At 30.4% G+C, this 26,954-nt stretch overlaps 1 protein-coding gene across 16 annotated transcripts in view; it reads right to left on the bottom strand.

The window, feature by feature from the left end:
• The window catches only part of LOC146530999 (uncharacterized protein CG43867), a 267,484-nt gene that overhangs the window by 23,319 nt on the left and 217,211 nt on the right, over window positions 1-26,954 (bottom strand). For 13 of the 16 annotated variants that reach the window (XM_085199749.1, XM_085199759.1, XM_085199753.1 and 10 more), the window contains one exon: window positions 21,031-21,093. In XM_085199749.1, the coding sequence (XP_085055875.1) occupies window positions 21,031-21,093 (63 nt within the window). Of the gene's footprint in view, window positions 1-16,945; window positions 17,344-21,030; window positions 21,094-26,954 lie in introns of those variants that run through there. The other 3 variants (XM_085199763.1, XM_085199766.1, XM_085199768.1) reach the window with 1 other exon arrangement.

The raw sequence follows: 26,954 nt of genomic DNA, 5'->3' as shown, positions 1-26,954 counted from the left end.
CTTATAAATTAATTTTTACTTAATAATGGTTATGGACGCGTGGATATACAAAGAATTTAATCAGACAGAACTGTAATTGAGGGGAGTTTCAATTGAAGGGATTATCATAATAGTAAATAAACTGAAAATATTTTCAAAATAATCAAATATAACACTTTAAATGTGAATGCTAAAGTTTCAACAGACTTAATAAAATATGTTACAAATGAACGCACCGTTAATTTCGACCGGATGTCGCGAGTATCATTTTGCTCTTCTGGTAATTTGAAATAACTACAATTTCAGCATAGATTTAAATTTAATTTTAAGTTAGTTGAATTCGTTAGTTAATTGAATTCGTTTCGATAATATGAAGATATAAGAGAAAATATTATTTCTAAATAATTTCAAAACCAATGTGACCAATCTAAGTAATTTAATAATATTTGTTTCTCTACATAATTTAAAAAAAAAATATTCGAATTATATCTTTCATCGGATACATCGGTTTGGAATAGAATCGTATGTACCTATCAATGTAAGCAAAGATGTTTAAAATATATAAAATTTAAAAAAAATATGCTTCTCAAACATACGAACTGTTACGATGAAATGCTTAAACTATAAATATATATAATTTATTTGAGCTAATACAAAATTCTTACTAATATTAACGCCGTAAAGGGTGGGTATTTTAATTTGTTATGAAATCACTTAAAATGTACACGTTAGATGAAAACTGACTAACTTGCAAATATATTATATATAGGAAACGTAACTTGTATTTGAAATAATTCAAAGAATCATTTCCAACTTGAAAGGAGAGTAAAAAGAACAAGCACAAAGCAATTTCATGCCCGCCTGTGATGTTCCAATTTAGTGCTGGAGTTATATAACTTTCTTAACGTATAGCGTGATAACAGTCATCAAAATGGCTTTACATAAAATTTTATCATAATATGTTAACATATAAAATCACATATTGTAAAAAGAAGGTTTACACAGTTCATTGGTTTATTTTTAGTATATTTTTTTATTAAATAGCAACAACATAAGATTAAATATGTTATATGATAATGCTATAAAGAGGAAGAGGCCCCCTTTTTGATTTCTTATGAGTCCAACTTTCACTACCTGATGAAAAAACTTCTGCTCAAGCTTAGTATATATTGGAAATTATATATCCTAGTCATATTGTGGTCATAGTCAAGGTGGGATTGGAGTGTCTTAACACTATGTTCCATGTGTCTACCCCGAGATACAGCGTGAAGCTAAGAAAAAAAAAACTTAAATTGATTTTATAATCTTTTTAAAAATTTCTATAAATAGAGAAAGAGGAGAGTGTAAAGGCCACCCTAGACACTTAGTTTTACAAACAAGCTACACACTGTTTGTTCTTTCCTAAGCGATCAATCTGTGTAACAGTGGCACGCTCCATTTGGCATCAAAAATAGATCAAAGTTTAACACAACTTGCAATTACACGAGTTTTAAACATATACAAATGTCTTTTTGAGAATTTTGGTAATTCCGAAAAAGACATTAAGATAGATAACACATAAATATTCTAGATATTTAGAACATAAATGAATTAAAAAGAAAATTGAGAGAGACACTATTTTTGCTTAAATGTAAGTGTAATGATATGTGCGCCCACAACCCCGTGCAACACCAGAGGAGTTTTAGGTGCGTTGCCGGCCTTTGAGGTATTTTCTAAAGTTATTGTTTAACTTACTATTTAAGTTATTATTTAACTTTTGTTTTTATAGCTTAATTTAAATGAATTTAAACCTTTATAAACAACTAGTGGACCCGGACGCGGCTACGCCTGCTTGAACTATATGAATATTTTCGTCGGTCTATTATATTTATTTTCATAAGGATGAATATCAAAATGTCGCGGTAACGGTTGCGTAGCGTCGCGACGGTTGTTATTAACATGGCAGAATAAATTCCATGTCAAATTAGAAAGTACTTTAAAATATATTAGTTTATATATATAATGTAATGTTATATAGCCTATAGCACTTCTGAAGAATGCAGCTTTCATACAAAACAAAAACATAGTAAATCGGACCAGTAGATCCAGAGATCTTAGCGTTCAAACAAACAAACAAACAAACTCTTCCGCTTTATTATATTAGTATAGATAGTATAGATAGATTTGTCATTTGCTCGTTCAATCGTTTCATATGCAATCAATCCCTAATAATGGTGCGCTCCATTTAACACCAAGAATAGATCAAAGATTAACACTACGGGTTTGGACATGTCTCGGATGTGGCATCCGTCTTTTTTGGACGGCACTTTGTATGTATGTTCGTCTGTACTTATGTCACGTAACAATTATTCATTATGTAACTCGTGCTTATGAATTATAGAATACCATCGACTGATGCATCTATTCAAATTGTTTTTGAAGGTCAGCTTGACGCGTCAAGTGTGAAGATATTAGCGAGGTTGTTTATTAGTATTGCAATATTTAATAATTATATTTTTTCTGTACAGTGAGTTTGTGGAATAGAATCAATCAAAAAATTGATTTGTAAAATAATTTAATCATAATAAATAACATTTTACTATAACGTAAATTTAAGTAAATAAATTTTATAAAGTTATGGACTACAGTCTATCAACGCTTTATCTTAATTCATATTTAAGTCTATCAGTTCATTTTTATTATCTATGTCATATAATTGAATAGGCAATTAAATATTTTGTACATATAAAGATGAAGGTATTAACAGAAAAGATTTATTTTAAATATATATTACAAAAAGTACTTTAAAAGAATCAATGAACTTTTTACTGTAGTTATTACAAGTTTTCTTCTTTAAAAAGTGTAATTTTATTTCAATCAATCGTGTGGGTTTACTGGGGCAGAGTTACGTCCGTCCATAATGAGAAAAGTTTGGCCAGTTTGTTACACAACAAGTTTGTTGGCTTTTTTTTAAAAGCATGAGTTTTATCTATAATATGTACGCTGTCGGGAACTAACTTACTATATGAGATTGTATATTTTGATTTGGATTGATTTGAATAAAGCACAGACACTACTTTACACTTAAAGTATATTATTTTTATCTTACTTTCTATAGATTTAGCGATATATTGTGTAAGCGTGTTTTAAGGCAAAATGTTAAGCAACCCTTTACTTACCAAAAATTTTATAGTTAAATTAAATTTGAAAAGTGTGAATTTATTGAAATACTTATACGATTTTAGTTTATCGGCGGTCTTTACGTATAGCAGACAGCAGACACTATGTAAATTTAAAAAAAGTTTTAACAACCCTGCAAAAAAGTTTCCAGTTTGTTCACTAACTATGTGAGCTGTAAATCGAATGTAACTCAGAAAATGTAAATTCTAAAAACTATATAACTAGCTAACTTTAATATTGCCGTGCCAATTTTCATGTATGTATGTTACCGTAGAAAAGAACCCAGTTTCTATTATATAGATAATTAATTATATTAACAAGTAAAGTAAAAGTATTACGAAGTACCAACCTTAAGATTTTATAAGTATAAAAAGTTCCATATCTAATTTCCCAACAGCGCTCCCTCTAATTCAACTTTACCTTTTCCTCTCATTTCAAGTTCTAATTAACTTAACCTAAGTCGGATTTACCGCGCTATATTCCCACAGCACAGATAATAAATCAGCGTAGTGAAAACTCGTGTTAACACTCGCATCACGAAACTGTTGGTGGTGTGGAAGATTTTGTCGTATATTTTACCTTATATCGCTTAATATAATTATTATGTACATTGGAAAAATTATTTTAGGTTTGATTTGTAGTTATGAATAATGTTTGAAAAAAAAATAGAATAAGCTACAAATATACATGTGAGTTCTTCTCAATAAAAAAAATATTAAAGAAATATGTATCTACTAAATTATACATGAATTGTATAATCACAATATATAACTAAATCAACGTGATAAAGAAAAATATTTATTAAAAAAATGATTATTCATTAAAATTGTCAATTTACGTAGCTATACAATAGATGAAAACTGAATATTGAATTACAGAATTTACTGCCCAATTTATCCACTAATTGTATTGTGAACGTTACAATCAGCATAGGGCTTCCGTATCGAATGCCATCAATAATAATTCAGGTGCTAAATGTAGCGATTAACACCCTTTTACGTCTAACAACCTTTTGCGTTTCAGTCACAAATAAACCTTTTTAAGCCGTCTAAAATAATTAGAAGATATTTCGTCGTCGATAAAATTAAATTTAAAAAAAAATACTTTAATTCTAATTTCGTCAAAAAAAAAGGATTTCACAAATTTTAAATATCCAATAAAACAAACATTTAGCACTAAAAACTTCACTAAACACAGATTATAAACACAACAATTCATTCGATCTCAGCACAATTTAAAAAAAAAAACACCTTCAACTCCGGGAGTATTTTAAACATGGAACGCGACGTATGCGCTAGCTGCGGCGCGGAAGCGAACTAACTGTGCCGCCCGCGATATCCTACAGGACTACGGATCGATATTTACATAGTGCTGTTAATATTACCATGGCTTGTTTATTTTTATCTTTATGTTTTAAATGGCTGAGAATACGTCTGACGACTACGACGAGAGATGGACTTAAGTGGATGAATAAAGTTAGTAGTAAATTATTTCATTCATAAAATATACTCATAGTTCAAGTGGCTCGTGAGTTAAATATTTAATTATGAAAGGTTTTAATTAATCACCTTATTGTACTAATACTATACATATGAAGGTAAGTTTGTTTGTTACGCCTTCACGCCAAAACTACTAACTCGATAATCATGAAACTTTGTAAATATATTATTTGATTGAGGTGTTAGAAATGACAAAATTCTTTTTATATTTAAAAAATATATGAAAATAAATTTAAGCGGGCGAAACCGCGTTTGAGTCTCTTGTATTTAATACATTAAAATAATAGGGAAGCTTTTAGTAGCAATTGTCACATTTGTTAGTGTCGTAAAGTTGGTTAGAGGAATTCCCCTTTATGTATTTTAATGATCACCATTCTAATATTAATAATATGATATACACTATCTTTTTTTTATAAAAAAAATAAAATTCAGAAAAAATAGATTTCTATATTGTTTTAAACATTTTTATATTCCAAACAATAGCTCATATAATACCTAGAAAAAAAGAAACAAAAATTATTCCCATAAATATTCATAGGACATGTTTGGTCGAAAACGCTTTTGACATTCCTAGTTACGCTTGTTTAGTATGTAAATTTTGTTCGTATGCGGTACGCTCGGAGAAAATTTCATTTATTTTCCATGTCTTTTAGTACCGTAACCGTAATGTAGTATTAAAACTTATGAATTAATTTAATAAGTAAAACATGATTTCCCTTCATTTCAAAATAAAATAACAAATGTAAACTATTGCTAAATTTAAACCTAGTCGTGGCTTTTACGGGAGCACGAGCGTCCGAGTATAAGCGCGACAGATTGTAGGTTCGATTCTCATTCAAAATTTTTAAATCGAAATTAGTATTTCTCTCATTATACAGTTTTACTGTAAGATATATACCATAGTACAATTTTACCAAACCTAATCTAATTTTTGAATAAAAGAGTATAGAAAGCAGACGAACAGACTAATAAATCTCAAGGAAGCATAATAAAGTTTTGGTAAGAATACATAAAATGCAGTTTTATTGCGGTACGACGCGACGCATTCTAAACATGATTTAAATCTACTTCGTTACTTTCTATTGTGGAGACAAAAGATAAAATCTTTTTTATACTTTGCTATAGTGGACGCGAGTTATTATACTTTTATAATAAGTAAATTAAAAGGGCAGTGTTATATAAGAAACAGATCGCATGTTGAGGATAGAATTAATTTATTTTATTCATAGCATCTCTTTTGAATTGTTGGTAATCAATAAAAATGGTAACTTTAATATATCTTTAAGTGTTTAAGAAAATGCCAACATTATACATTAAAAAGTGGAGACAATTATATTATTTAAAAAAGAAAAGTACTGTGCCTGCATCTCGTCATCGATATGACACATTTCTTAAAAATATATTAGATTTCATTAGATTATAGAGTGTATTAAAAATACGCAGAGTTTTAAAGAGTTAAAAATTGTACAGATTTGAAATAAAAAATAAACATTACAGACTAAAAATCACCTAAAACAGTAACAGTAAGCCCACACTTACGAGTACATTATAAAAGTAAAACCAAGTATGACGCATCTGGAAAACTTCCAGACACTAGACACAGCCAAGTTTGCCAAAATCAGGAGTTCCAAGAGTAAAAGGGGAATTGAAGTTTTAGCTCTTCAATTTTACTTTTGCTGTAGTCTTGTGAAACGAAGATAAGAGATGATTAAGGAGGTAAACGTTTGTGAAGCTTTTACTGTATTAATTTTGGTAAGCTTCTCTTTTGGGCTCTATATTTCTTATAAATTTGTTGCTTTGTAAAGTTAAATTATCCTAGGTCTTCGGTAGGTTCGATTTCGTTATGGGAAACTTAAAAATCATTTCGAGTCGTTGAATATATGTACGTTCAACAATTATTACTTATAAAAAAATCAACGTAACTTATAATTAAAAAGAAAACTTTTTATTTACAAAATCTATTTCGTTTTGTTTTATTTAGGAAAACTTTATTAAAATTGCTTGTTGGTTAATAAGAATTTTTCAGAAGCTCAGTAAGCTTTTACTCATAACATTAAATATTTTATTAGTAACCTTGTCATTCTTTTCTGTGTGATATAAGCACGATCAGAAGTTTTTCTAACATAACAAATTAATTCACCAAATAACTATAAAAAGGCACGATGCCAGACAAACTCGAATCTATCCATCAACATATAAGCCAAGTTAAGCAATAAAAGCTTCAAGGTCAACGCTTGCCACTGGACTCATTCCAAATATCTATGGCATCCCTTATAAGTTTTCTTATCTGATTACATATATAGGGCTAAATATCGATCCTACTTTACAAGGGGTCCGAGACCCTACTTTTGCCTCACTGACTTACTTAGGGGTGCTATATTGTTATTTATAAAAATTAATAAGCTAATTTAGACTTTACGTATTGAAAAATAAGAACTAATTGCGGAGAATTTCTCCTGTTCGTGAAAGTAAGTAAATGCGGTCAAATATTTGTCCATTACTAGGATGTATGTTTTTCGCGACCCCTAAACATTAAAATGTAGTGATATTAACAATGTATAACATGTTTCTATATAAGGAAATAATACACTTAAAAACTTTTTCAAAAGTAATTTCTTTTTAGTAAGTTATCAATTCGATGGATTCAAAGGGCGCAGGACCGGACGGAGTGGCGAGCATTGGGGGAGGCCTATGTCCAGCAGTGGACCTTAAAAGGTTGATGGATGGAAGTTATCAATTTAGGGAAAGACTGTGGAAGTATAAAATTATTTCTTAAAGCTTACATTATATTAATTAATCAATACAAAGTCGTTCACATGTCAATCGTTTTTTGTTACAAAATTCTGCAAAACATAAAATTCGATAATTAATTTGTATGTACTCTGTACTCTGTTTGATTGTAATTATTTTTTACTTACTCTTCGCAGAATTCTGAAGGCATTGTTGAGTAGCAGATCTTAACGCCGCGGTTTGCAGAAAAGAAATTATTAAATGTTTCATTACCTCGACTGGGAATCGAAGCCACCCTGTCGCTTTTTAATCCTATGAGACTTATGCCACTTATGCTACACCATGACTGGCTTTTAATAATATATAACAACGGAATTTAATTAAGGTTTGATTAAATGTTTGTCAATGTCCGCATACCGACTTTCAAACGGCGGCGAATAATGCACGGAATATTTCTATTTCGATCATAAATGCTTAAAGAATTTTGCTATTATTATTGCTATTAGAAACCACAATCAATTAATTGTAGAAATAAAATATATAAATATAGATATTAATGATGTTTTTATTTAGCTTGATCTATCTCATAACATCTATAATATTAATAAAGTTATATAAGTAAGCTAAATGAAAGTTATCGTTTCGCAGATTTTTTTAATGTTTATTTAAACTTTATATTGACTCTTAGCTATTGTAATAACGTTTTTAAAAAAGGTAGCTAAATCTAACAAATGAGTTGTATAAATATTATTTTAAATCTATACGATTTATAACGTGGCCGCATTAGGCAGATTGACGATAGCAGTTCAAATATTATTATTATACTGAATGCTTCGTCATACAAGATATTTCCAAGGCGTTTCACCCACCTTCCCCACCCATTTCCGGCGCCGACGTGGCGCCTATGCTCTAGAATTTTACTTTACGTATACTAAGTCAGTATTAAGTTTAAACTGTTTTTAGTAGATAAAAAATATCAGCTTCACGCTATACAGCAGAATAGGCAGAGGGAATTTAGTGTTTAAACACTCCGTTTCTCACCTTCAGCCTAATTTATCGAGGCATTACGTGTTAAGGGGCGAACCAGGCCAGGCTTTGGCCTTAGTGCCAGAGCGAAGAAATGAAAATATTAAGAAATAATATTCCTTTCGCGATTGCCGATATCAGACACAACCCTACTGGACTTCTTTAGTCTTAGTTTTTAAAAGCACATTTACTTGTTAAATGCATAAATGAGCTAATATTATTTTTTAAATAAATAATAAATTACTTAGTGTCTCCCATATCATATCTCGTCAGCATCAGCATTTCAAGGTATTAAATGAAAGTGTTAAAAAATATTATTCTTAAATAAATATGGAATAAAAATGAAATTCCATTCTGAACGTTCGACTTAGAGGATTTCAACGTGAAAACGTTTAAATTGCTATCGTCTCTAAACAATACTATTGACTTCAAACAGTCCAGCCAGTGCTTTGTTATAATGAAATAGATTTTATTGATCATATTTTTACTGTATAACCATGTGAAAAAAATTCTTTTTCACCTTCGCGTTGGGTCCCGCATACAGCAGGATAGGCAGAAGGAACCTAGTGTTAACACCGTTCCCCATTTTCCGACGAAATCTCGAGGAATGTTCGGAGTTGATGGAACTAAGCGACGCACTTTACCTTGTTACCAGAGCGAGAAAATTAATAATTTATGCCCCCGAGTGGGAATCGAACCTACAATACTCACTAAAACGGTTTTCCAAAAATATATTATAATAAAGAAAGTACATATATTATGAGCCTACTTGCTTACAAGTTGTTTTATTAACTAGTTCATTGTAAATCTATCATCGTTTCCAACTATGGATATAATCCCAGAGTGAAAGCTTCCGAGAGCCGATTTGTGTACTAGTAGTTGATTTGTTTATTTATTCTAAAATTGGGTAATTTATAAGTATATGGATATATTTTGGCTTTATTATTGAATTTACAATCATTGACACAATACAATTTATTTGAAAAAATATTGCTATTTCTAAAAACAGTGTAATAAAAAATTGCTAGGTATATAGCAGGGTATGCAGAGGAAAAGTAGTGTTAAGAAAAGTGGCGGAACTCAACGCCGCACTCGAAAATAATACATTCCACCGACTGGGAATCGCACCCACAACCGGCGCGTGTGGGATGCTATACCACTGGGCCACGTCCAGAGTCAGAGACATTCTTTTATAATCCTAAGAATTTTACTACACATTACAAACGAAAATATCTTCCAGTAAAGCTACATGCAAAATTTGACATATTTAAAAAAAAAAACAAGTGACATATGTGACATATTTAAAAAAAAAACAAGTAAATTAAGTAACAATTTAGTTACTCACAGTACTTAATCATTGTTCTAACATGGTAAAAATAGACATTGTTCTGAGCATCTCTATATTAGGAAGATTATTTTGTTTCATGATGTAACCAGATAATGTTTCTTCATAACGATGCTATATTCCGATATAGCTTTCATATGAAGAGGTTTAAACGTAAACATTTACATTTTAGAGAATAACTTTTTTAACAAAATAACTCTTAAAAAAGTTACTTTCAAAGCAATAATAGTTGTTGATGTTAAAAGTGTCGACATATGGATATATTAGTATGTTTAAATACTTTATATTAAGTCTATCTAAATACCCAGGGCAGTTTTGCTAATAATAAATAAACAAAGATCTCGTTATTATCTTTCTCTTCTCTCTTTCTATCTTCTCGTTTTGTATAAAAGATTCAATTATAAAAATATATTTTATTCTCATTATAATATTTTTCATACTTATTACTTGAGATTACATATAACAATATAAAAGTATAAATCCATTATGCCTTCGCAATGTTTAGAACAAACTTGAAAATTGCGAAGTTTGCAATTTTTAAGTGCTACGAGAGTAGAGACCAGTAAATGTAGAGACACTTACTCCCTTGTTTTAAATGTTTTAGCGCACGGTTAAATATACTGAATGAGAATTATACCATACTACATACATACATAGACATATATTTTTGTCGTTTTTATACTCTTCTTTTTCTTCTTAATGTGTAATTTTGCACAATAAAGTGTAAATAAATAAATAAATATATTTTTTTTACTAAATAGAGCACCTTATTCAATTTTCTTTTAGATTTACAAAAGATTTTCTAATGAAGAAAAAATTGTAGTGAATCATTGTAATTTCCAAAAAGTATAAAAAAAATCTAATTTCCAATATATTTTCGATATAAAAACAAACGATTTCCATGAATAATCGTCAGTAAAAGGCATTTAAAGGTTTTTACATTTCGAAAACCCGTCAAAAGTGAGTCATCCAACACAAAAGGCAGAGCAATAAAAACGACAGCACACGTTTCTAGCAAATTGGAGTGGCAGTCGTTAAAGCATTGATTCCTTCACTAATCCCGATGGTCTAGCGTTTGTAGAGCGATGCACGTACAGAAGTGTCTCTAGTGATTAACCTAAAGCTTAATAGTATATATAGTTTAATAATACATTAAGATATTTTTTAGCTTCACGCTGTATCCCGCAAGTAGCAGGATTAAGCTATTTCTGAGATTAGCGTGCAGACCTACAGACAAACAGACAGAAAATCTAAAAATCGTTGGTTTGGGTTCTCTTATTGATCAATAACGTTTTTCTTATTTGTTTTCCATATACGGACACCAATTTCATACTATTTTATTATAAGTATATAATAGATGAATAGAATGGCATTTGATAAAATTAATCATGATGATGAATTTACTTACTTCAACATCCATATTTATTTACATATATTATTTTTATTACATGTACAATTTTCATAACTAAACTAAGCATAATAGGACTATGCTAAACATAAAAATAAAATGAAACATAAAGTTAAGGAACACATAGAGTCTTGTCTACACGAGTTCAGATAGTAGCAATTTTACAGTACACTATTCTAATTCAAAAAAGGGAAAAACGACTTATCGCCGGAGCCACGGTCTGGCGCGTGTCCAAACATAAAACATATCTATACGCTCGCATATTCATTTAAGTTCTGAACTACTGCTTCAAAATAATGCTTTGAAAAATTAAGCCTTATTACTAGTACAATAAAGTAGTCAAAGAAAATGAAAAAGAGTTATTATTGTCGTCTAAGATTTGTTGTTTTGGTGTCAGCATGGAAAGGTTAGGTGTGTCAATTGTTGTTAATACTGACCAAGTAAGCTTAATAGTTCTTTCATGGCTCTATAGTGGCTTAGCAAGAATTGTTGTTTTTGTTGCGATGTACCGTTATTATTTATACTGTACTGTTTTTTTTTAAACAGAAAAATGTTTATTATGGATTAAATGGATATGGATATATTAACAAGGATAGAATTATCACACTAGCAAAAAGAAATAAAATTGTTTGTTTTTTATAGTTTTTTTATTTTTTTGAGTAATTTGTCATTTAATTCTTAGAATTGAAGAGTTATGCTTTGTATTTCTCTCTTTTTAACAGACGTTCTGGTCGATGTCCACGCCTGGATGCCAAGTCAAAGAGGAATATATATATATAATATAACATTATGTATAAATTATGTTATAATTTGTTAACCCAACTTACAGTAAACTTAAAAAGTAGAGAAAAAACAATTTGTGACTGAGTTTTCTATACCTAACTTCCACTGTGTAAATAAATTACAAACATTAGCGAAAAATAAAAACAACAAAAAAAAACAAATTCGCTCTTTCAAAAATAACTATTTAAGATAGGATCGTGACAAATTTACTAGTAATTAAGTTCGTGACGGACAGACAGACGCTCAAAGAATATAGATAAGTTGTTAATATTGCGGGAGACGGCAACGTTTCCTGTGACAATTTTGGACGTGATTTCCTGCGAGGAATCTCCAAGTCGACTTGATGAATTCAATGAGGAAATATTAATAATCAACTGTGGAACATTACAGGCACGTTCCAGGAAGGGTGTGAATAAGTGAAAGTATTTTAGTACGGACAGTCAATTTGAATTTTATTTCTGATTTAAGATTGATGGCTAAGATAATAAGAGATTAAGAGATTTTTTCACGCTGTATCCCGTATGTAGCAGGGAAGACAGGGAGAGCCTCTGCTCCCTCACGAGACACTCCTCTCCCGACTTTCTGCTAATTTCTGGAGATAATATTTATTCAGTGATGGAACCCAACGCCTTGATTTGCCTCAATTTGCCGGAGCGAAGAAATGAAAGTATTAAATATTTCATGTCCTTGAGTGGGAATCGAACCCACAGCTTGACACAATTTAGTCACACGTGCCCTTGCGCCACGATTGGCCTCATACTAAGAGTTTCCTTTGATTATTGAAGTTAATTACAATATGGGTAAGTATAATCTACCCATGTTTTTATTATCTCAGGTTGTATTTTAAAAACAACAATGCCTGTAAAAAAAATATTCTAATGACGCAAACTGTCGTAGATTCTTATTCAACATCTAATGCAATTCTTTCGCTCGCACCACCTACTTTAAAACTTTTCAATCTTGCATTGCGGGAAAGTGCAACTGTAGAATCGTCGCGAGAAACACTTGCGAACGACCGAAGGACATTAAGCGCTTACAAATGGGATATAAAAGACGGATTCTCAATACAATGGGTGTTTTATTAAAATTTTATTTCTCGCCAGCTGCGTCCTGTGTGTGTGTGTGTGTGTGTGTGTCAGTCTATATTCTATAGGATCTATGTAAATGCGCAATGCGTCATACTATGCACTATGCACTATGCAGGCTAATGAATAATGTATGGTTTAATCATTTGCTAAATTGTTTTTGGACCTTTGCCTTGTTGTTAGTAAATGTTTCTTTATATGATTTTAAAAATAAGTGTTTTTTTAGTTTCACACTGTATCCCGCACAAATCACAGAAGGCAAAGAGAACCTTGTGTTAGGACATTTTTCGCTGAATTCTGGAGGCATTGCGTGTTGAGTGGTGGAAATCAACGCCGCGCCTTGACACCAACCACCATGCAAAGAAATAGAAACATAAACTTCAATAAATATTTCATTTCCACGAGTGGGGATCGAACCCACAATCAATCGCGATTATGGTCACACTTTGCACCACGACCTGCCTCATTTTTATAAAAACAATCCTAAAATATCTTAATAGAACCTTTAAAAAATAAATCTACATTAAATAAAATGGCGTCCTCATTACGTGTGATATGTGCCTTACCTGATATTTTTTTGTACAGAATATAGGTCGTAGTGTCGCTGTAAAAAGTAGTAAAAACTGTAGTAGAAAAAACGTAAAATGCAACAGTGTACGGTAACGACTCTGTTCACGATAGCAGCGTTAGTTAAAAGGCTTTAAAGCGTTGGCAACGATAAAATATGAATGGAAGCCAAAAGAATAGTGATATAGAACGTGAGGAAGTGATTAATTAAAAAAATACGAGTTTATGTATATTCAAAAGAGCCATATAGGCGTAGTTTTGTTTTATCTAACTAATGATTGTGGGTTTGATTCTCATTTGGAGAAATATCTTGAAATATAATTTAAAAGTTACCCCGATCTCGTTCAGAACATTACAATATTTCATTTTCACCAAAATTATGGACGGAGTAACATTTCACTAAATTCTGTTCTCTTCCTATATTATACATATAGAATCTATTTGAAGATAAAAAATTACGTTAAATAAATTACAATCTGGGTAATTTTTTGTATGTGTAATATCAAAACATTTTTATAAGCGTTTGAATCTATTATTATTCTTTGTATCTTTTTAACAATTCGTGTCGATTTTAATTGATTAATTAAAATACAAATGTTCGCACATTAATACCGTATTATATAACCGTAATGTACAAACATGAAAGTGTCAAGAGCTCGCGTGACAATAAAAGCCTTCACGCGATATAAGTTAAATGGATGACCAAGTATTTTATTAAGCTTTATCGTAATAATTTGAGCAGAATAGTCCTCGTAGAGTAGTTAGGAAGTATACCTATCGTATAGAGGCAAAGCGCGGTGTTCAGTTTCGCCACTCAACAAGCAATGCCTTCAGAATTTGGCAGAAAGTGGAGAATGGAGTGTGTTAACACTAAGTTCTCTCCGTCTACCAAAGCTGATTTGATTTTGATTTAATTATTGAGCACGCTAATAAGAGGAATCGTAAAATCAACAAATGTCTGACTTTCATTTTCAACAAAGTTAAATCTTTTATAATTGTATACGCTAATTGGACTTACGACAAGTTTATTTCTAACTTGTGAACTTTACTCGTTACCTTAACGGCTCCGTCGGGGACTATAGATATGCTGAAAAGTTGTTTAAAATTTGTTGCTCTGATTTTACGCGTTAACGTTGTATATAGAATATACCTACAGATTTAATTAAACTATATTGAAATTGATTGAAATTAATATGCGAGCTTTTTGAATCAATCGTAAACAGCAAAAACTCTAGTATCATATTCAATTCTCCACTTTCTGCTGTTTTTTTTTCTATTTGGTACCTAAGAGTAAGCTTAATTTTCCCCAGTAAAAGAAACGAAAATATCTAAAATATAATTCTTTTAGTACTTTACTAACTACTTTGAAACGTGTGAATTTCACAATCATGATCTTAAATTTGCGTTGAGTTTTGTATGACACAATTCTGTTTGCCAAGTAAAGCTATAATTTGTCACTGATGTAGTATATAGTAATTAATAATCTATAGAACAATATTAAAATATATATAGATTTGTAAATAGACAAAAAAATGGTTGATATACACGTACCAACTCGCAAAAAAATATGATGCTATATATAACTTAGTGATAGCGATATAATCACTATATATTATCTGTAAATTAAAAGACAGCATATTCTTCTACTACCTGTATATAGAAACAATAAATACAAAATATACAATAATATACGTATCGACTGTCAGAGAAGAAAGAAATAGAGTTTATTTCTATAAGAAAAAACACTGAAAAAGCAAACTATTAACTTCTTTCTTCCAGGTAAACTAAGAAGAGTTTCCATTATGTGTATCACATGCCTTAATCCAGCCACCGACCGCTGTCTGTCTAGCTGTCAAGGCGGGTTGTTGCACCGTGAGTCACTGTAGACATCGATTCAACGTACCAAATATAAACTCTTGTAAATATTGTGTTGAACGATCGCTTTCTTACATCCTTTACTGGATTATATCGTATCGTTTATAATATGTTACTGAGATTATTAACTGTTGTATTAGTATTAATAATTTAATATATTTTTATTTTGAACATAAGTTTTGTTTTCTCTGTACGATGTGTTTTCTCCTTAAGTTATAATATGTGTAAATGTATGCATTTATTCGAAACTTGTCACTACTCTCCTGCTTCTAACGACGATAAATATTGTAGTAAAATATTTAAGCATATTATTGTTTTAAATATTTTAAAACAATAATATATACATTTTTACAGCCTATTTTAACAAGATAATATCGTTTTTCTGTTTGTAAATCACGAAATCTTCACGAATCACGATTCTGTGAAACTTTCCATAACATTAAACGTTTAGTATACAAACACGACGCTGTGCAATTATAAAAATTCACTTTAAACTATACATATACATAATTTTTACCATGTCAAGCAGTTCATTTACACTACTCAATCACCATTGTTGGGTTACGTTACGTCAAACATGGCGGGAACGTAGTACGCATGCGGACAGCTGGCGCCGCGCCGCCATATTGTTGGATCGCATGTGCTTACTACCGTATTATGAATTAAAACTATTGTTTTTTTTTAATGACACAGCATCTTAGATATGTCACATTTTTTATCCGCCTTAAATAAGGTTTTTAGTATTAATTTAATAAAATATACAAAATGTTGATTTTATTGTAATTCAATTTGGGTGATGGCAATTTATAGCAATATATTTTAATTGCATAGTCCAAAACAAACAATATACATATTTGAAAAAACATTTAAAACTTGGAAATGTTAATAATTATACGTTTAGATGATACTTCTTTCTTATGCCATAAATAAAGTAAATTTACAGTTTAGTAAATGAAAATAGCCAATAAATGTAAGCCTGTTTAATTTCGCAAAGTAATTTTAAAAATAATATAAATAGTACAGGAGAAACAGTAGTATAAAGAACAAAAATGTAAATGTACTTTGTGCAAAAATGGTAGTATAGACATCCAAATGACAGTGGTATTAGTAAATACTGACCATAATCGTATGAAAAATTTTAGAGACAATATTGTAAATATAAACCTGAATATTTTTATATACAGACATGCCATACCAAGTGGTAGAGCTTTAACTAAAATCATGCATAATTTGACGAATTAACCGTTAGATATTTAATAGTTTATATTTTGTACCGAATTATATAACACAATTGAAATTTTCTAACTTAAATTCTTTTTTAGGAAAACACTAATATGTTTTATTCAATTTCTTGCAACAACAATATCCCAAATTCTATAAAATATACTAAGTTTTATTTATATACAAAAATAAGTATGACATTAACTAATATATTGCATTTCTTTTTTAAGACAATGTAGACTAAAAACATAAAGGAAAATCCACTTACAGGTGACTGCTATGAATTAGGATCCGTTTTCTTCATGGCATGTCCTCGTTTCTCAGCGAATTCTGCACTCAATCTGTGCGCCTTCAACGTGTTAGGCTTCGACATATCAATAGATTGTCACGAATAAAACTATAAAACTAATAAAAATTCGTTGTATCCGATATCTTACGTATTTGTTTAGCACAAGCGACGCTCTGAACACAAATAATTAATAGCTATCGATTATTTATTCTATAATCCGATTTTAACTTCTATATACAGTCACACCACTTGTTTGTAGATGATTTTAAATAAATTCTTATATGAGACGGAATGTATGGAGGCGAGTATTTTATTTTACATTAAAATAACACGGATTATGTATATACAGTTTAGATGTGAAGTTATTGCGTGTAGAGCTTGGTGTCGTATAACTTGAAGTTGGGGTCCATTGCGCATGCGTAAGGGTGCTTCTGGTAGGGTTACCATTAATGTTACACAATTATTTCGTTATTATGGCTTGACATATAAATATAAACTTAAGTATATTATCATACAATATAAAATGATAGCGATAAAATGTTCACAACTTTTTACTTTCTCCGAATTGAAAAAATATTGCCCTAGTCTTTATTTATTGATAAATATAATTTTAAAAAATCAAGTTTTTATTTTCTCTGATATATGTATGTATTAAATATGTAGTATTAAATAAAAAAAACATCACTTGAAATATATATTAAAAATCGTTTATTGGATTTTGTACCATGGTGACCCTACAAGGGTGACTACTGTATTGTTGCCAGTGCCAGACTTTTGATAAAAAAAATGAGATTGTCTATGAAAGGGATTTCAGTTTTATATTCACGTGAATACAGGTTATAGTCGTATGTAGTTATATGTATATTTGGTTTTTGTGTACAAAGCACAGAGCCACATGGGTAGGGTTACGTCATTGATTGTAACCATAGATTATACTCGAGTAAAAAAGACGTTGCGCATAAATGAAATCTTTTAGCCGTTATGTCATCTTTTTGTTATCAATTATAATAATACAAGAGACACAAATGCAACGTCTTTTTATATTATAACTAAAGGACAATAGTATTTAGAAATATATATTTTGTTAAAAAAATCCTATGCCCTTCTAATCCCTCTAAGAACATACGTGCAAAGTTTCATGACAATTAGCTGAGTAGTTTTGTCGTTAAAGCGTAACGAACAAACTTACATTCATATATTTATAATATGAGTATGTTGATGATTATTATTATTAATACTCTACTGTCTGTGAAAGAAAGATTCTTTTTTATCATTTATCATAATGTAGCTAGCAGTGTTCTACAGATCGATCGACTGCCATATTATATTGTGCAAAATTTCTTTTTTCTTAAAAAAATTAACTAATTTATAGTTTAAGTTTATATTTGCATTATAAAGTCTTTAAATTTTTTTACTTTTGAAATTTTTTGCTAAAGTTATTAAAAATTCACTAATGCTATTTCAATGCTAAAAATGAATGTTATTTAATTGCAGAAACTATATTTTACTTATATAGCTTAGTTTAACAAAATAGAAAGCGGTTTTTAGAGCATTCTATTCACATATAAAAGCACAAACACTATGTTATGCCAGTATTTAGGTCAAGACGTTGAAGTTTGAGAGGCAGTTAGGTTTTATGTCTATTCTAGGAAAAAGCTGGAAGTAGAGAGCTTCTTTCAGATAACAAAGGTCTGGGTTACGAGTATTTTCTAAACAAACAAGACAAGTATGTCAAGTTATCAATAGAATAAAATAAGAGAACAAAAGAATAAGTACTTAGTACGAGTACTACTTTACCATATTAGGTTTTCAAAGTTACATAATATTTCGTAGTATAACATTAAAAATCATCTATCTTAATTATAATATAAATATATATGTGTATATTAAAGTTATTCCTATACTAAGATTAACTTTAAATTAAACAGAGTTGTACATAGAGCAATGTGTAAACAAAACGTTGTACTAATAAATCTGTACGAGTATAGCAAATATGAATGAGTCATAGTGCAATCGGGAAAATCGATAGCATCCCGGAGGATCGGCGCTTTGTGTGTACAGTTCGCAAATAAAACACTTGCATTGAAAATGCTGAACGTTATTATTATACTTTTAACATTTTTAAAGTATGGTATAACCATAATTTAGAAAGGATAAATACTTTCTATAGAACATTATATTATTTATATGTATTTTATTTGATTATATTTAAATACTAGTTTTTCTCTAACGTAGCAATAGGACATTTTCATTTCAAATGATCAAAAACAAATATTCCTATGATATTTAAATATTTATAAATTGAAATAGTAAATAAAAATCTTATCCTATATTATTTTCTTAATATATACTTGTCAATTATTGAGTATAATTAGCGAAGTAAAGTGTGAGCTTAAATCAAAATAATAAAAAAATCTACATTTGATTTTAAAAAAATGTGTATGTTAATAAAAAAAATATAGAAAGATTTACTTACAATATCGACTTAATTCATAATATAGATAATTTATTATGCATATCGTACATCATCACATAATAACCCCTAAACGGAGCGTCCCCACTGAAGTGTCACGAAATTTAAATAAGCGAGGGTTGATGACGAGCCGCTTACTTATATTAATAATGTATCGAAAATAATTAAAAATAGCCATTTGACTAATTCCCGGTTATGATTCATTAGAGTTATTAGTAATATAGGAATTGCCGGTCTCTGGCCAATTCGTATTTGTTATCAAAAAAAATATTTTCTTACTAAGACTTTCTGATCATATAAATACCAATTAATTTTTAAATAAACTTTTTGAATAAATTTTATTACAGTAATAAGAATGTATAAAATTAATTCGTTGCTTATATTATACTAATTATATGTAAATGGATGGAAATTCGTCCCTTTAATGTAATTTGGAGGCATAAATAATTTGTAGAGTCCTTAATTAAAACGTTACGTTTGTATTGACATCGGATCGCTTTGAAGTAAATTAAGTGAAAATATATTTACATTTATAAAGAGGGTAAGCTGTTAATTCGTAGTAAATGTAAAATTAGTCGACCTTTCAAGGCTTAATACGCTTCGTTAAATTTTATTAAATATTTATTGGTATTTTCAATTGATTTTAAGTCATGTTTAAGCGTTATATAGAAGGCGCATATTTTTTTAGTACAAACGTTGAAGAAATCATATGATAAATTAAAACATGTAGGTTAGTTTTGCGTTAGGGGCAATAGAACCTGACTGTAAACTCGACAGGTCCACAACCTGTGTTTAAATTTATAAATATGAAAACTAAAAATAATATATTTGACTTCCTCGCTCTGGTGTTGAGGCAAAGCCTCCAGAATTTGGAAAGTGTGGAAGTGAGACAAGTGCCTAACCAATCCACTTGTGGGGCAGCGTGAAGCTAAAAAAAATATACTCCCGTGGTTCGTATACGATCTCTACGATCGTCTACGGATATTTTATTTTATATAAAAGCAACGCCGCAGTATTTCAGCTGATTTTCCTATAATTATTTTTCAGAGACACCAACAAAAAAAAAACAATTTCACACTTACAATAACCATCTCTAACCCCATGTCATTATATTTCAGAAACTGTATTGTATTTCAAAACTAATTTGCGAAGCTTTCCAACAAAACACTGAAGCTCTCAAGAGCGAAGGGTCTAATGTTTTTGCCGACCCTACTGACTTGCATTAAATGTTTTGTGAAGTATTTCTATAGCTTTTCAGGCAGATAAAAACCGGCCTTTGAAAATAATTGCGAGATTTATAACGATACTGGAAACGGATGAGTCATTGTGAGTTTTATTTTATTAATTTGTCGCATCCGTTACTCCTAATGGGGTGAGCAGGATGAGGTTTTTAAAAACTTTTTTCGCTTGACGCGTGAATATATACTTACTTGATATACTAATTATTTTTTTCATGGAATTTGAAAATTACATTAGTTTTGTTACTTTTAAAAATAAATTACATATATTTAAGTTGTAAAATTAATAAAGTTACAATATTTTAATATATGTTATATATTTTTTGTTCTTTGATAAATAATTAAATACATACCTTGTCTTCCGCCTCCTCCGCCCTCCCTTCAGCTTCAAGGACTCGCTGCTCGAGCTCCGAGAGCTGAAACAAAGAAACGTTTTTTTAAGTGTACTTCAAAAAACACCAGGGCATCACATTGTTTCCTACCCGTCTATTACACGATATAATATTAAGTATAATAGTTCTTATATAAAATATTAACCTCGAGAACCTCGATTATTCATTGTCTATGAAGAGAAAACTGGCTTTCTTAAGGTAAAACATCGAAAATTGTAACAGAATATTATGGAAAGTGTAGCCATCTAGTGGTAAATCTGAAATAGTTTATGAAACTGAAAACTCTACCTCGAAACAAACCATTTCAGCTGTTTTCATGACGTAACTCCGCCACCCTTCGCTAGATGGCGTTGATTCTCGCACATATTTTATTGAACCACGTGGTTGGGAAGGGTAGTTTATATACATTATGTTGTAAAGGAGGCTGTGGCAATAGTATTGTATTGTTATGTAAGAGAGTATTTGTGAGGTTTTAGGCGAAAGGGTGGCACATCCAAGCTTTGATGTATGTATGCAAAGCTACGAATTAGGCTGTGTTTTAAAAGATTAAACGATGTTCACAGTAGGACGGGGATTTTATTTTGGGGTTGCCAATTTCTATAGTAATTTGTTTTAGTGTCCGATAACAGTTTAAAAGAATTAAAATAGTAATATAGAATTGCTTGTAAAAATAACAATATTATATTACTTCTATTTCCACTATTGCAGAAGTTCCTGGCTCCAACAAAATAAACTTGCAATTGCTACGTCGAGTAGCTAGCTGACAGTGCTTTCTAAAAATACGGAAATTTTATAAAATCACATACATTTCAATATAGAATTTGCAAACAGACTTTTGACAGTAAATTTTATACAATTTCGATACAGGATTTACCTGAAGGTTTGCAGTTAACGAATTCACAAATAAAATAAGTTTCAGATGCACCGTGTGCCGAGGATGACGTAAATCCAAATAAAAAGAATTGTATGCTGTCAAAAGGAATCCGTATTAAGTGCATTTAGATTTATAAATCATTCATATTATCAGTTTAGATGGCATCTAGACAGCTTATAAATAATAAAAACAATTTATAAAATGTATTATTTTAAATTTTTTGAATCTTTCCTCATATCATTATTTGTCAACACATTATTACTACGTTTGTTGGTGGTTGTAATAATTGTATCATCATGAAACGTGGGAGCTTAGGTGATAATAAAATACTATGATATTAACGAGCTAACCTCACGAAAAAACCAGGACCTAAATAGTGGACTTTATCAGAGATTTTTCTGAAAAAACTTTGAGCTATAAGCATAGTTTGTGCTGTAGCACTTGTATTTGGGGGAAAAAAATGTGTTTTTTTGTTGTTTCTTTTTAAAACATATATTATTGATCTCGATAGCATAGCGATGTAAGCTTTTTTATTCAGTTTTTCTTCTGTTAGTGTCTGGCATCCTAAGTCTTTTTTTCGACTTACTAAGGAATTGTTTTCAATTTCAATATAAGTCCCCGAATCGTACCCACAACACATGTAAGTATGCGAATCTTATTAAGGATCAAACTATCTCTACCGAATTTAGTAATATAGAAAGCAATAAAAAGAATTAAATAAAAACATTTAAATACTTTTCCAAAATTAATTTGACAATTTCGCATCAATTCTCTAAATCGCCAGCCATTTTGTTGAGCTCTAAACCACTGTCAACATGTGTTTATGACACGAACGTACATACAATTAATTGTTAAGTTCAAGCAAATTTTGCTCTTAACACGTGTTAAATAGATCTGAAATCCCTTAAAGTTTGTTTATGTATAGCATTTTGGTATGGGGTCACAGATAGCTATTAAGTTCGTAATGGCGTCTGAACTACGATATATCTTGACCCGTCAATGTCTTTGATGATATATGTTTATGTATTTTTTTCAGTTTCAAGCTATATCCTACATATAGCTAAGTAGACAGAGGGAGCTTAGTGGTAAGACACTCCGCTCCCGACTTTTCGCCGAATTCTAGAGACATTGCATGTTGAGTAGTAGTACTTAACGCCGCGCTGTCTAGATACCAGAGCGAAGAAATGAAAATATTTAATATTTTATCGAAGTGGGAATCGAACCCATAATCTGTTGTGTTTACGTTACATTAGTACAGCCTCTACGCCACGACAGGCCTCATTAAGTAGGTATATAAGCAATTTTATAATCATTTTTAAATATAGTGGCTAATAAATTTTTGCGCGTACTTTTTCTGAAATTTAGTCTCGTTTTAAACAAATTTAAATTAAAAATGAAACAATCTTATAAAGTATCGAATTTGCATTAAAATATTTAAATTTAAATGTATCATAGTATCAAAGGCAAACGTCGGCGACAATTGAGTTAAAATACTGACAAAGATGTTGAAATTATGCGAGCTCACGCACTTCATAAATATTAGTGACAAATATATTATCATATTCAAATTTTTGTTACTTTCACGCATTTCCCGCATTTTGTGGGGTAATTGGTGATAGACCAGTAATATATTACTTGGTTTTTAACTTTCTACTTATTTTAGAAAAATTGTGTGCAGAATTAGGAAACTTAACGTTTGTTAAAATAAATAAACAAGGTATTTGAACCTACAACTATTCTTTTGTAGACACCATTGTAACACAATATGTACTTGTGTTTTTCATAGTCAAGGAAAAACGCGGCGTTGAGTTTCGCTATTTAACACAGAATGTTTCCAATCAGGGCGAAAAATGGTGAACAGAGTCTCTTAATACTATGTGCAGGATAAAGCGAAAAAAATGTACTAGAGTTTTACTCTCGGTGACACCAAGAGTATGTCATGTGTCATATTCATATGAAATGCTTAGTTATTTTCATAACTTATGCGGGTAACGCCACAGGCAGAACTTAGTATTTACTACAACGTAAATACATTCCAGTTTTTATTTTCGACACAAAATTGAGATTTACAATACAATACAATACAATACAATAAAATTGACTGGTAAACAGATTCAGCTGAGCTAAACTCTCATATACAGCCAATACACGGTTCAATAAAATGACAGTTCCACACCAGCCGTCAAGATCCGGCCTTATTGAGCCATAAATATGTCGCGATCAATTTGTATAGAATTTCTCTGAATTTGATGATTACGAAATGTTCACACCCTGTATTGTATTGCGTTCTAAATATTTTATGTTATATATTAAGGATTTTTATTCAAAATCTATGAAAATTTATTATGTAGTGATCTAACACTCTATTATTTACTTTATTTTGGCGCTTATTTTTCTCTGGCTATCTCGCTAATAATAAAGAGTTTAGGATCGTTATTCAAAATCTATGAAAATTTATTATGTAGTGATCTAACACTCTATTATTTACTTTATTTTGGCGCTTATTTTTCTCTGGGTGTGTCGCTAATAATAAAGCGTAAAGTTAAAAAAAGCGCTCGATACATTCATATGTTATATAATTAGTATGAAAAATTTTCTCTATGAAAATAATTGTAAAGAAAATTCTTAAAACTCTCTTAATTACAAACAATAATGGAAATTTTCGTATAAAAACTTATTTTAAGAGAGTATATAAAAACATAATATAGTTTAAAAATATGTTATGTAAAATAATATTATTAGTATCTATAACATAAGATAAGATCCCTTTAGTTAACTTCATCACTGTCTAAATTTACGCGTGATATCCCTAACAAAGTCGCCGGGTTACACCAAAAGCAGTTTAATTTTCTGCATCGAAGCCGCGACCCGATATTGAAACTGTGAATCGCCGAATTTTCCACTGGACTAGGTTACTTTGATGTCCCTTGGAACGGAATGGAACAGTCATGTTAGTAGAGCAGAAGTAAATGAACGGGTTACGCATTGTGTTTTCATGAAAAATTTGTATACATATATATTCTTAGATGTTATTAAAGTTTGTTAAATTAAAATATATATTTTTTTAGTATTATTATATAAAGTTATATAATATAAGTATTATTAGTAATAGTGTATATTATTTTAAGTCAATTCATAATATTTTCTAAATTACTAATATTAAATGCAAAGGACTGACTTTTGTACACAATATATAATATATATTTATCTATATATATAAAAGGACTTGTCCTCACTGACTGAGGTAAGACGCACGCACAGCCGTAACCGCTGGTGGTAGAAACGTGAAATTTGGACAAAAGTTTACTTTCGTAATCTGGACATCCACTAAGAAGGGATTTTGAAAAATTTTAACCCTAAAGGGGTGAAATAGGGGTTCAAAGTTTGTATGGAAAAAATTTTAAATCGGCACCGATTTTTATAAAATTTGAAATTTAGATTTTTAAAAGTATTTAATTGAACACGTGTTTCATGATTTTCTAGAATTCACCCACTAAAGGTGCAAATAAGGGGTTGAAAGTTTGTATAGGTTTTTTTTAAATCGTCAGCAATTTTTATAAAATTTGAAATTCAGACTCTTAAACGTATATAATTAAACACATGTTTCATGGTTTTCTAGAATTCACCCCCTAAGGGTGCAAATAAGGGGTTGAAAGTTTGTATGGGAAAATTCTTAAATCGCCACCGATTTTTATAAAATTTGATATTTAGACTTTTTAAAATATTTAATTGAACATATGTTTCATGGTTTTCTAGAATTCACCCCCTAAGGGTGCAAATAAGGGGTTGAAAGTTTGTATGGAAAAATCTTTAAATCGCCACACAAGTGGGTGATTGTAAAAGCGACTACTAGTGGGTTCGATCCCCACTCGAGGAAATGAAATATTTCTTTAAATTTGTGTTTTTATTTCAACGCTTTGATGTCGAGGGAAAGCATGAAGCTGGGTATATAAATATATAATTAATAATTTAGTGTTCAAAATCCTTAGCACAAGTCGATATAACTAAATTTAATGATATAATTATATAGATCTATACGTTATATAAATTATTAAGTAATTTAATGGAACATCTGAGGCCTTTGTGGCGCAGCGGCACAAGGGTGTGACTGTAACGCGACAGTTGTGGGTTCGATCCCCACTTGAGGAAGTGAAATATTTATTTACGTTTATATTTCCATTTCTTCGCTCTGGTGTCGAGGCATAGCGCGGCGTTGAGTTCTGCCACTCAACACGCAATGCCTCCAGACATCGGCAGAAAGTGGGGAACGGAGTGTTTTAACACTAGGTTCCCTCAGCCTACCCTGCTGTGTGCGAGATACAGCGTGAAGCTGATTTGATTTGATTTTAATGGAACATCTTATATTAGTGATACAATCATTTAATAATACAAGCATTACCATAAATGGTATCCACGAGGAACGATCGATCTTCTAATTGGTCGACGAGTAATTACTTTAACACTATTGACCGAATCTCAGAGGACCATTTATGGACCATTTATTATACATTCAGTTTAAGATATTAATCTAGTATTTATAATAGAGACATTATATATAATACTAGCGGCCCGCTCGCGGTTTCACCCGCGTGAACTATGTTATTATTAATTTCTGTCTCCATGACTACGTCCTAGTGACGTCTATGCAAAATTTGAGACTCCTAGCATTTGTAGTAACGAAGTTTCATACAAACTTTCGACCCCAAAAACAACCCCTTAGAAATCGAATATTGCCAATTCCCGTCTTAGCGAGCACCTACGTCCTATAAGTAACTCCTATGCAAAATTTGAGATTCCTAGCACATGTAGTTTGTGAGATTTCGTGATGAGTGAGTGACCTTTCTATTTTATATATATAGATTAACATTATATAATATATAATTTATATTTGTATGTTGTAAATATTAAATACGGAGGGATTTTTTAAAATTAGTTTGAAGCATATAATCAGCTTCACGTTTTTCCTCGTATACAAGGGTTCTTAGAGAGAACCAAATGTCAAGACACTTCA

This window comes from Heliconius melpomene, chromosome 16, assembly GCF_056956725.1.
Source record: "Heliconius melpomene rosina isolate 202511_hmr_F chromosome 16, ASM5695672v1, whole genome shotgun sequence".
Taxonomy (NCBI): Eukaryota; Metazoa; Arthropoda; class Insecta; order Lepidoptera; family Nymphalidae; genus Heliconius; species Heliconius melpomene.
Note: the sequence above shows the minus strand (reverse complement) of the source record. Positions and strands in the feature narration are given on the sequence as shown.